The 11848-nt window shown below is 33.4% G+C and overlaps 2 protein-coding genes across 4 annotated transcripts; both read left to right on the plus strand.

Annotated features, from left to right (window-relative positions):
- The first annotated feature begins 524 nt into the window (after positions 1-524).
- LOC107021558 (RNA-binding motif protein, Y chromosome, family 1 member A1-like) lies at positions 525-3219 on the plus strand. Of its 2 annotated transcripts, none has more exons than XM_015222246.2 (4): positions 525-854; positions 2240-2308; positions 2542-2648; positions 2732-3219. In XM_015222246.2, the coding sequence occupies exons 1-4, from the start codon at positions 611-613 to the stop codon at positions 2819-2821; spliced, it is 510 nt and encodes a 169-aa protein (XP_015077732.1). In that variant the 5' UTR covers positions 525-610; the 3' UTR covers positions 2822-3219. The 2 variants fall into 2 exon arrangements, with proteins under 2 accessions (XP_015077732.1, XP_015077733.1); XM_015222247.2 differs by having other exon boundaries at positions 528-854; positions 2725-3219.
- A 686-nt stretch (positions 3220-3905) lies between these two features.
- LOC107021549 (DUF21 domain-containing protein At4g14240-like) lies at positions 3906-8551 on the plus strand. Of its 2 annotated transcripts, none has more exons than XR_003578773.1 (12): positions 3906-4412; positions 4545-4705; positions 4799-4912; positions 5230-5313; positions 5415-5486; positions 5862-5929; positions 6913-7000; positions 7079-7152; positions 7242-7567; positions 7692-7738; positions 7829-7913; positions 8228-8277. XR_003578773.1 is itself a non-coding variant. In XM_015222233.2 (12 exons), the coding sequence occupies exons 1-12, from the start codon at positions 4169-4171 to the stop codon at positions 8336-8338; spliced, it is 1515 nt and encodes a 504-aa protein (XP_015077719.1). In that variant the 5' UTR covers positions 3906-4168; the 3' UTR covers positions 8339-8551. The 2 variants fall into 2 exon arrangements, 1 of the variants encoding a protein (XP_015077719.1); XM_015222233.2 differs by having other exon boundaries at positions 7242-7608; positions 8228-8551.
- Positions 8552-11848: the final 3297 nt, after the last annotated feature.

An 11848-nucleotide genomic window follows, 5' to 3' on the forward strand; every position in this document is an offset into this window, starting at 1 on the left:
TAAACATCTAATTATTATTGATTTAATATATTTTGTAAAGAAACACCTAACTAAACTGTGGTGTAAAGTGAAAAATAAAAATAATACGAATTTTAGAAAAAAACACAAAATATCAATAAATTAAATAAAAATTTAAGAAGAAAATTAAATCCGTACTCAAAAGTCATATACTCAAGTTATAATTATTTTTACGAAGCCATCTTTGAAAACATTAAAGATCGATAATTCTTTAACATGTCTTATAGAACACCAAGCTAAAAAAAAATTTTTACAAAAGGATGAAATTAAGTTTTATTGGCATAGTATTCGAATGGTTCTTTGTTAGGTGATAGAAAAGGAATTCAAAATTTGAAAATATTATAAAGAAATATATTTATATATTAAAAAATATTTTACATGTTAAAAAATAATAGTATATAATATACACGTAAATCTTATTCTTACCTGGCATAGCATATTTTCGAATGAAAAATTCTTTTTTTTATTAGTGTTAAATGTTAAATATGAATGAGACTTGTTTTTGACCCACCCATATTCATTCGGATCAGCCCTTTTACCACTGTGTTTGCCTCTTCCTTCGGAACCCCCAAATTTAATTTAGGGTTTTGCAATGGCTCTGTTTTGCTCACTCTGTAATAATTCCTCAATTTCACCTTCTCCATCGTTTACATCATCTGCAGTTCGACATGTCTCGGCTTTCAAACCCCAATTTTTATCTCTACCAATTTTTAGTTTTAAGCAGAGTTATTTAACTGACCTGTCTCAGAAGAAATCTCACTTCCCCAAGTGCTCGGATTCATCAGTTGAGCAACAAAATGATGATGATAATTCTACTACAATTATATTCCTCAAAGGTACAGTGAGATATTCCCTACAATCGATTTTATGTTCGATTTCTATAACTTTGTGCAATGAGGGGATGATTAAAAATATATTACTCCATGTCTGATTGCAGAAACAATGGTTAAATGCTGAAAATTATCATTAAATAATAATAGTATGTTCTCTCTAACTTCAACTTGGTATAGAGCGTATAGAGGTCATGAGATCGAATCCACCCGAAGAGGCGTGTTGAAAATATCATTAAATAATGTGCTCTCTCTAATAACTTAAAGCTTTTAGATGTGATGATCACATACTTCAAGTTAAAAAGTAATAATATAAGGAAAACTTAGGTGTGTTCGATGGGAAGGAAAATGTTTTATTGTCCGAGAAATGCCGCTCGTGGAACTTGTTTATATGCATTCATTGAAAAATCATTTTTTCTCATTTCTAACTTACTTAATTTTTCTACAGAAAATTTGACCAACGAACATAGGAAAATTGTACTTATCTGTTCTGAACACACCCTTCAACCTTAAACTTTCCAGTAGGCGGGAAATTCTTTTTATCTACTCTTTACTTTGTATGTATGTGTGTTGTAATCAGTTTTTGAAGAGGTGAAAACACTATGTAATTGTGGATATAGTGAATGAATGCTTGATTATTTTGTATAGTCAGTGCTATCATTTCCAATTCTGTACGATGGTACATGGCATGTGAAATACACCCTTCAGTTGTTTTTGGAGCCGATGAATGGCAGCTCGTAAAAGGAGAGAAGACTTGGTCAGGCATGTCTTTAGAATGTCTATGAGACTATGAAGATATATATTTAGGGGTATTTTTAGTATGAAGGAAAATATTTTTCAGAGAACGCCATTTTTCTGGCCGAACACCAAAAAATTACTAAAAGGGAAAAAACAACTTTCTTGCTTATGTTTTCCCCTGATAATCTGTTTGAAATAGTTTCTAAATTTTAGACTGTTGGATAGTGACCCAAATTTTCTTCTTGAAAATGTTCGGAAAATATTTTCTGTCATACCACGAACCCCCTTAATTTTTGGTGGATTTGTATAGCAATGGAGTTTTATAAAAGGATGTTTGTTGAGCTGCACACAGGCTTTATGCAAATAAAAGGGGATTGAAGAGATCATTATGTTTGGGGAAGGTTGTTATATTATTTTATAATCTCAAGTCTGAACCTCCAATTTCTCTTTGATTGGAAGTAAATGAGATAGATACTATGCTGATGTATTAATTATGTGGTTTATTAGTCTTCTCTTTTAGCTTAAAGCTTGGTTCGAGCAGTCAACAGCAAATGGATCAGGAACTTTTTGATAATGCTTTGTGATTTTCCAAGCCTTAGACGATGATTCTCCTCCTTGTTTGGGTATTACATTCCAGAATTTGATTGATGCAGGACTAGCAAAGTCAACACCCGAGGGAAGATTGAAGGTGGTCTTTTCACAATTTGGAAATGTCAACCGAGGTGCACATTCTTTATCACGAAGTTTCTATGTACATTTGTCTTTGCCTTTTTCTTGACAAAAATCATACCATGTGATAAGATCACTTGTTGATAGTTATTCGTGTTAAGAAGCTCCAATGTTTTCTTTCCTCCCTGTGTTGCAATCAAATAATAATCAATAAAGAAACTCAGCAACCATTGGAGTTTGCATCATTTCTGCTAAAGTCGTACTTTTTCCCCTCCATGTATTGCAGTCAAGATCTTAACTGATAAGAAAAGTAAGGAATCTTTGGGGTTTGCATATATCTGGTTTCCCGATAATGAATCTGCACAATCTGCTATCGAAGAGATGAATGGAAAGGTAGCATTTCTATACGTACATCTCCTGGTTTGGATCTACCGCTACATCCACATCTGATAATATCTTTGCTGTCAAGTTCTTAGATGGCAGATTTATACAGGTTCAGATGGCAAAGCCTGGATCTTGCAAGCCAAACGTCAAGTCAATGCCTTACAAGTTCTAGTGAACCCTGATCTAGCTTCTGGCTCGCATTAGCAGACAATGGACATGAACTAAGGATACTCAGCCTATCAGGCATGGATGAATCCATGATTCAGCAGCGCTCAAGCAAACCTTGTTGACAATCAAAAGGAGCTATTCGATGCTATAGCTGAACTAGGCTATGCTTGCTATGTAGACTTTAGTTTGTGCTGTGCATATGTATACCCTATAACTTCTGTATCTTTTGACAATTTATAAGCTCTGCCAAGTTTTAACACACAAATAAGAGAAAAGGCTAGTTGGTATTTTGCTATGTTGCTATTTTTTATTAATGCTGCCAACTCCATATGTAAACTGCTATGTTGCTGCTTGCTACTTATGTTTTAACAATCAGTAGGATTTGATAAATGGATCAAGGCCACCTCTTGCACACCCTTTTTTTTACCTTTGTTTTCTCCTCGTGATAACTGAGGTGTATGAGTCAGTGTCAGGGTTATCTTGTTTGTACCATCCTTAAAATAATTATTCACTGTATTTTAATTTGTTTGATTTATTTTAATTTTGTATGAAATTGCAAAAAGTAAATACTTCCCTTTTTTTTTTTTTCTAAAAAAGAATGTCACATTTTCTTATATGTAAATATTTAAAGGTACAATTCATCTTTTACCCATATTGGTCTCACTTAATTTTTAAGATAGTATTCTAATACAATTATGAGGAGAGAGAAAAGTATGGGACGGAGAGAGTATATATTTTTTAATCTTATTATTTTAAATTAAAAATATGTCAAATTTATCATAATATCATTTAATCTTATAATTTTAAACATGTTATATAAAAATTGAAACTAAAAAAATTGCTAAGAAAGGGTAAGGTAAAAAAAATTACTACCTTCATTCACTTTTATTTGTCATATTGTGTTTTCTAAAAAATTACTTTGATTTATTTTTAAAATTAAATTAATTTTTTAAATAAAAATTTAGATATTTATATCGATATAATAAAAAGATGCACTATAAAATATTAGTTAAAATTTTTATAGTTTGAGTTTAAAAAATGGATAACAAATAAAAATGAATGATAATAATACTAAAAACGAAGGGAGTATAGGATTATTTTTTGGGTGATCATAGTGTTTTCCGATAGAAACTGAAAGGGACCGTCGTCCAAGTTCCACCGTCTTTGTTTCTCTGTTTCATTATATAGGTGACATTTTTCAAATTTTGAATGCAATTTTAATGTAATGTTTAATTATTTTCAATTTTTTATATAACATTTCAGTACGAGATATAAATTGGAACTTGGATAGGTAGAAAAAAAAGAAAAAAAAAGAGAAGGTTCTAGTTTGAACAAGAAGAATCAGTAGCAAAAAAACAACAATGATGCAGAATTTGATGAATGCAGTGGCAGTAGTTCGAATGGCAATGAGAGATCTCAATAATTCAATTGAAGCAGAAGTAGCATTTGGCACAGTAACATGGTTCATCTATGCCGGATTCTCATGTTTTTTGGTACTTTTCGCCGGAATTATGTCCGGATTAACATTGGGTCTCATGTCTTTGGGACTCGTCGAGCTTGAGATCCTTCAGCAAAGTGGAACACCCGCTGAGAAAAAGCAAGCAGGTTTGCACTTTCTCTCAGTTTGTATGAATTAGTTACTGGAATCTTATGTAGAAATAGCTTTGAGTTTGGGTGTTTCTTTTGATCTGTAGCAAAGCATAACTTCTACTTTTAATTGAATGTTCATGTTTTCAGCTGTAATACTTCCGGTTGTTCAGAAGCAACACCAGCTTCTGGTGACCTTACTTCTATGTAATGCTGCTCCAATGGAGGCCTTACCCTTATACCTGGACAAAATGTTCAATCAATATGTGGCCGTTATACTATCGGTGACTTTTGTCTTGGCATTTGGAGAGGTAAATTGGACCACTTGACTTCGATTCAATTAAGATCTCCACATTTAAGACCTTGTGTGATGATATTATCTTCCTCCTATTTTGGTTTTGCAGGTTATTCCTCAAGCAATATGCACCAGGTATGGACTTGCGGTGGGTGCAAATTTTGTTTCGCTTGTTCGTGTTCTGATGGTCATATGCTACCCAATTGCGTTTCCCATAGGGAAGGTAATCATTGCAGTTTTGAAGTAATCAAAGACAAAGCAGGACGTCTATGCTAAGTACCAAAAATAAAGATAGCTAAGTCAATAATGATGCTAAACATATGCATTGTTCACTTAAAGGAGTGCCATTATTTAAGCATCTTGTATTCTGAATTCTTGTTGAAGCGTTTGAATACTCTTAGCTGATAACAATTGAAATCTGTTTATCAATAAATATGTAACCAAAGAAGCTCTGTTCTTCTCGTTGTTGTGCATCTCTTGACTAATGGTGAAGTTCTTTTAAGCTCTTAAAAAATTGTGTTGTGATGGTCTGCATTTCAGATGCTAGACTGCGTATTAGGACATCATGAAGTACTATTTAGACGAGCTCAGTTAAAAGCTCTTGTTTCTATCCATAGTCAAGAGGTCAGTGTTGTATCCTTAATTTTCAGTACTGATATGACTGTAGAGCTAGTAGTTTGTTACTTCTAATTCCTTTAGCTTCTTTTAATGGGAAAGTTCTGCAGGCTGGAAAGGGAGGTGAACTTACACATGATGAAACAACAATCATAAGTGGAGCATTAGATTTAACTGAGAAGGTATGGACACTGAAGCAGTCTTATCATAGCCATGCTTCTCCAGACCCCAGGTTTATCAATTAATAACTCTTAGGTTTTTAAACATTCGTTGTTACTAGTTGAATTCCTTGTAGATGTGAAAATTGACCAGATCATGAGAAGATAAGTTTTTTTTGTCATTTAGAATTTTTTGCCTGACTTATCAATATCCTGAAATTCTTGGTTCAAGGCAGACCTATCTATTGTACTTACTCTTGGCCCTTTCTTTTGTGGGATAAGTTGACTCGATAAGAACTACCTAATTGACTCTTTTCTCCTATTTTTTGAATTTGATAAACTTGTGATGTTAGAGTGATGACTGTGCTCTCTTTTGTTTGGCTTTTGGGATGTTGATAGACTGCTGAGGAGGCCATGACACCCATTGAGTCAACGTTTTCTTTGGATGTCAATTCAAAGCTGGACTGGTGAGTGTGGTACCATTATTCTTCCAAGCTTTTGTACTATTCAAACCCAGTTTTCTGTTCTTCAAGTCCTTCAAAGCTTCTCTGATCCTGAAGTCATTAGTTCCAAGGCATGATATTCTGTTATCAAATATCTGCACGCCATCTTTGCTTAACTTACAGTGTTGGACTAACTAGTGTTTAACTGTTTTTTCTCTTTTCCAACATGACTGCAACTTATGTTGATCTAGTGATTGATAATTACTAACTTTGACTTATCAATAAAAAAGTTATGTTATTTTTTTTTCTAGGTTGCCAAAGTTCAGCTGATAGTTAATTTCTTGTAGAAAGATTTTTATTAGTTCTATAGCTGAAGGTAAAAAATATTTCAGCTGACAGAACTACTCCGTCGGAGTCTTGCAATGAAATTTTTGAACAGTAACATAATCATGTTTGAATCTTCAAATTGAATGGTCACAGCACACAGGCATGTGATATTATGGTTAATATGTTTTGAACCATATTTAACGAGGAACTTTTCCTTCATGTTTTCCGTAACTTTCCTGTTCCTTTGGATGGGGCTGCATGGTATTTGAATTAAAGGCTTGCTCTTGCCAATTGAACCTTAGGTGTGACCTATGGGCTACAACCACCATTATTTATTCTCTTTCCCAACAAAAAAGAGGAAAAAGAAAAGAAAGAAAAGAACTCTTTCAAATGAGCTATATGGTGTACTACCTTCTTGGTAGATCCTTAGTCCTTACAGAACTTATACAGTATAAATATTTGTGCCGTCATTTATTATTTGTGAGATTCCTGGCAAGGCTTACCTCATTATACATGAATAATTGCTTGGTATAATAAGCTCTAATTTTGTTTTTGCTTCTCAAATTCTTTATGGACCATGCATGTAAACTGAAAGAAGCTCTATTTCTTGGATATTAACCTTAGAAATATCCTCCAGATGAATTACAGTTGTTGACTAACTGATTTTCTGTGCCCCATAGGGAGGCAATGGGTAAAATTATTGCTCGGGGTCATAGCCGAGTTCCAGTCTACTCAGGTAGTCCAAAGAATATTATTGGACTTCTACTGGTGAGTTTTGGATCTCACCTCCAGAACACTTGTAATTTTGATATTCCGTTGAAATTGATAGATTCAATATCATTTTAGGTAAAAAGTCTTCTTACCGTACGTCCAGAAACTGAGACACCAGTTAGTGCTGTTTCTATCCGCAGAATTCCACGGTATTAACTTTTTAATACTCTATTTCATTTTTTCTATGCATGTGTTGATTAGTAAGTTCTAAACCTTGTTTTCCTTGAATTCTTTGTAGAGTTCCAGCTGATATGCCACTATATGATATACTAAACGAGTTCCAGAAGGGTAGCAGTCATATGGCTGCAGTAGTGAAGCTTAAAGGGAAAAACAATAAACCTCCCTTGGTACTTGATGAAGAGGAATCTGATGATAGCACAGTTGCTGGTGGAAATCCTCATGTAGTTACCCGTCATTTGACGGCAAAGGGTGAAAAGACGGAGTGTGTCGCTGTTGACATCGAGAAGACTACAGTACCAGCAGTAACACCTCCAACATCTGCTGATGCAGTGACAAATGGAGTTCCTGAGTGGTCAGATGATATTGAGGATGCTGAAGTAATAGGTATTATTACTTTGGAAGATTTTTTTGAAGAACTTTTACAGGTGATCTTTGGGGTTCTTCTAGTTTCTTGTACCTCTTTTACACATCTGACTGTAACAGATGTAAATTACCATCATTGGTGCAGGAGGAAATAGTAGACGAGACTGATGAGTATGTTGATGTACATAAGAGGTGGGTGAGAGCTGGACAACTTAATTTCACCTACTCAATATAGTAACTATTGTTGAAGAGCAGGTTGTAACTTTTTCCAAAATCTAACAGGATACGTGTGGCTGCGGCAGCAGCAGCAGCTTCATCAGTGGCACAAGCTCCATCAATCCGGAGGTTAACAGCCCAAAAGGGAACCGTAAGTGCACACATTTTATACTATATTCATTGATATATTATAGAAATATTTTTGAAAATGTCAACACAATAATTTCTATACACATAGTTGCAAGAAAATATATCCGTTGTGTGGCATCATCTGATAGTTAACGGTATACTTTGTGATTTCAAGTGCATAGATGATTAGATCATTATATTGTGATTGTGCTAAAATAGTGATGGGAGAGGAGAGTTCTATGTTTTTGCTGTATTAGTGAATTGAGTTTTCTGTTTCATCGTTCACTAAAAGCTGCTAGAGAACAAATCAGTGATGTTTCTAATTGGACTCCACAGGGAGTGCAAAGCAAGGAAGGACAAAACCTGAAGAAGTCGGGCGAGGACACTTCCATATCAAGGAGGACGCAAGGGAGTCTCGGAGAGCCTCTTCTTGAGAAGAAGAGATAAAGAGTTGTTAGTTTGGTAATCTCAGAGTCTCAGTGATGTTGAGAGTGAAAATAACGAAGTCTATGTATAGTTTTGTTAGTGCATATACAACATATTCTTCTCTGTAAAACTTTGGCCTCTTGTTGTTAGAGAATCATAAAGTTGTACGTTTCCTTGTATATAATATTCGTAGTTGATTTCTAGGGATTTAGATATCTATTTTATTTGTCAGCCTCTCTTATATTTCAATCATTGTAATTCTCCTAGAATACCTTGGTCAGTAACATAGTATCGACAAATTCGTCCCTACTTGGACTCTTGGTATACACTTAGTTGGACCTGGGCGTGAGGGGGTGTTAGAGTAAGCTAGAGTCCTACCTCGGTGATTTTCTGGTTTGTTTACATAAATTTAGGCAATACTCCAAGCTAAACTTTTGAGGTTGAGTTAAGTTCAATTTTCTTATCTTGATATGAGTTATAACGCCGCCATGATGCTTTCTGGAGAGAACAAAAATATTTTAGAGAATTTTAGTGGATATAGAGAAAGACCCCAAAATATTACTATTGTACTATAAATCATCATGTTGAACCGTTTCCCATAATAACATTTTGGTAGAATAAAATACTGATCAAAGTTGGATATAATGTTTTATGTTTTAAGTATTACTTGATAATATGTATACTAATGAAGTACAATAATGACTTCTGTATAGCCTGTTTTATGCAAGGATTTTGAAATATTGCTTGATTTTTGCATGCTTTTGATATATGAACTTCTTTTCTTCTTCAGGAAAAAATTTCAGTAACCATTTTTGAATGTCAGGAATTTTCAACTGGAAAAATTGCTCTCCCTATCGCATAATAAAAGTTGATTATTTTTCTTTTTGTTGGCTTATGAAATCATAAATAAAATAATAATTTTACTTATTCACCCTTTAAAATCTTCTTAGAAATTTTACAAAAAAATAGGAACTCTTTCAAAAAGAAATAATTATAGTGAACAACTAATATGAGATAACTATTTTTTAAAAAATGATCAAATAATATGAGACGGAGAGAGTAGAAAATATATGTGAAATTCAAAATTACAAAGAGTTTGATGGCTCTTATGCTAGAAAAAATTGAAATTCAAATATGTTTTTTTATTTTTGTCCCAACATCTTTAATGATTTATATTAACTTCTCACTATTAGACTTTGACACACTAGAAAATAATTATTTATATAGGTATTCTCTTCGTTCCTAATTATTTGTCTATTTTTTTCTTTTATAGTTGTTTTTAATTACTTATTCAGTTTGATAAATTAAGAAAGTACAAAAAAAATTTAGCTGTTATACCCTCAATCAATTACTTTGAAAAAGGTATGATTTTTTCAAAAACTTAAATTTTTAATTCACCATTTTCATAAATAGGGGTAAAATAGTAAAATCACTATGTCAATTATTATTTTATTAATAAGTATCTCAATTCAAAAATGAATATATAATTAGGTCTTGAAAAATAATTTATAAAATAAGTATTCAATGTTTGAGAAAATAACGAATTATTTTTTGGACAAAAATAAACGATTTTTTTTTAAACAATAAGTAACCAATAAAAGTATTAGCCCTTGGGAATCCGAGTTTCGAAACGGCTATTTTTTGTACTAGTACTGAAAATTCGGCTATTTTCCAAAAATAGTGTGCAAAAGTAGGCTACTTCTGAAAATTAGTTTCGTATTCCCAAACAAAGGAAAAATTGACAATCTAGCAACAATTTTTAACTTAATTAGTAGAAATATTTATATTTTAAAATAATTATTGAAAATATTAAAATGTTAATATTTTAGAAAATAATTTTTATTCAAATATTGTTTCTTAAAACAGTCCAACTTAAAATCAAATTCTACATCCATTACTCATTTACAATTCTTCCTATGCTTTAGTATTATTAAATTTATTTTTCATCTTTCGCTTTTCTCTTTCATCAATTTTTCAGTTTTCTTCATCCCATCATTCACTTTTTTTTTATTTTCATCAAAATTTCACCATTATTCTGTCATTGTCGAAGAAGAACTTGTTGGGTTATGGGTCTTTTTCCCTTCCTATGTGGATAAATAAAAGCTCAATTTGGACCAACCCATTTTTGCCCATAGGCCCATTCTTATGAGGCAAATATAAGCCTATTTAGGTCTTATTTTCAGACACACAGAGAGTTTTTCAGCAGCCAAAAAGAGAGAAAGAGAGCAGATTTTCGCAGTCAAAAATTCAGCCCTAAAAACCAACTTCAAATTGCGATTCCCGCTTCGTTTCTTGTCCGATTGAGCTGATTTTTGGACAGCATATTATATTCATCTCAATCTTTGATTAGGAACTGACAGAGTTGGATTTGGTGGCCTGCAGCTTCAGTTTTGCTGTCGTGAACAGTAGCTGCGAAATTGGTGATTTTGCTCCTTTAATTCTCTAGATTTGGTGCAATCTTATTTTGTTGTTGCTCGTTGTTTGGCACTTGTTTTGTGGCCAATTTTGGAGAACAATATTGTAACTCTTGGTGATTATAGTGGAGCTTTTGGTCCCGTGGTTTTTTACTCTTCACATCGAAGGGTTTTCCACGTAAATCTTGGTGTCTTGTGTGATTGGTTTATTATTGCCTTGTTATATTTGTTTGGTTGAATTACTTGCTGCCTTACTATCATATTGCTTGTGGTTGTTTGTCTTCTCTTGGTTCAAATCGAAAAGGGAAAGTATAGACTTGGGTATTCTTCCGCTGTTATCCTGTCAGGCATTCTTTGTTAGTGCCTTGTCTTTCCCAACAAAGTGGTATCAGAGCATTGGTTATTGTTGATTGTCGTTTTGAATGATGGAGGCAAATATGAGCAAAATGGTGTGTTTAAATGGTAGTAACTATCATATTTGGAAAGGCAAGATGAAAGATCTTCTATTTGTCAAGAAGATGCATTTACCTGTGTTTGCTTCTAATAAGCCTCAGTCTTTGAATGATGAAGAATGAGAATTTGAGCATCTGCAGGTTTGTGGCTATATTAGACAATGGGTTGAAGATAATGTTAGAAATCATATTGTGAATGAGACACATGCCAAAAGTTTGTGGGACAAGCTCGAGACACTTTATGCTTCGAAGACTGGCAACAACAAGTTGTTCCTATTGAAACAATTAATGAATATCAGGTATAAAGAGGGCACTCCTATTTCTGATCATATTAATGATTTTCAGGGTGTTCTTGACCAGCTGTCCGGAATGGGTGTAAAGTTTGATGATGAGATACAGGGACTTTGGCTTCTTAATACTCTGCCAGACTCTTGGGAAACTCTTCGAGTTTCTTTGACTAATTCTGCTCCCAGTGGTGTTGTAACCATGGAATATACTAAGAGTGGTGTCTTGAATGAAGAAATGAGAAGAAGATCTCAAGCCTCATCTTCTTCAGCTTCACACTCCGATGTTTTGGTTACTGAAGATAGGGGGAGAAACAAGTCCAGAGGTCAGAATGATAGAGGTAAAAGTAGAAGCAAGTCAAAGTCTAAATACAAGAATAT

This window comes from Solanum pennellii, chromosome 6, assembly GCF_001406875.1.
Source record: "Solanum pennellii chromosome 6, SPENNV200".
In the NCBI taxonomy this organism is placed as follows: Eukaryota; Viridiplantae; Streptophyta; class Magnoliopsida; order Solanales; family Solanaceae; genus Solanum; species Solanum pennellii.

Excerpts from the sequence above, each read along its gene's own strand:
- LOC107021558 (XM_015222246.2), top strand. The coding sequence starts at position 611 with ATGGCTCTGTTTTGCTCACTCTGTAATAATTCCTCAATTTCACCTTCT. Across the intron at positions 855-2,239 it reads TACAATTATATTCCTCAAAG|GACTAGCAAAGTCAACACCC; the intron begins GTACAGTGAGAT and ends TGATTGATGCAG. Across the intron at positions 2,309-2,541 it reads ATTTGGAAATGTCAACCGAG|TCAAGATCTTAACTGATAAG; the intron begins GTGCACATTCTT and ends CATGTATTGCAG.
- LOC107021549 (XM_015222233.2), top strand. The coding sequence starts at position 4,169 with ATGATGCAGAATTTGATGAATGCAGTGGCAGTAGTTCGAATGGCAATG. Across the intron at positions 5,314-5,414 it reads TTTCTATCCATAGTCAAGAG|GCTGGAAAGGGAGGTGAACT; the intron begins GTCAGTGTTGTA and ends AAAGTTCTGCAG. Across the intron at positions 7,001-7,078 it reads ATATTATTGGACTTCTACTG|GTAAAAAGTCTTCTTACCGT; the intron begins GTGAGTTTTGGA and ends ATATCATTTTAG.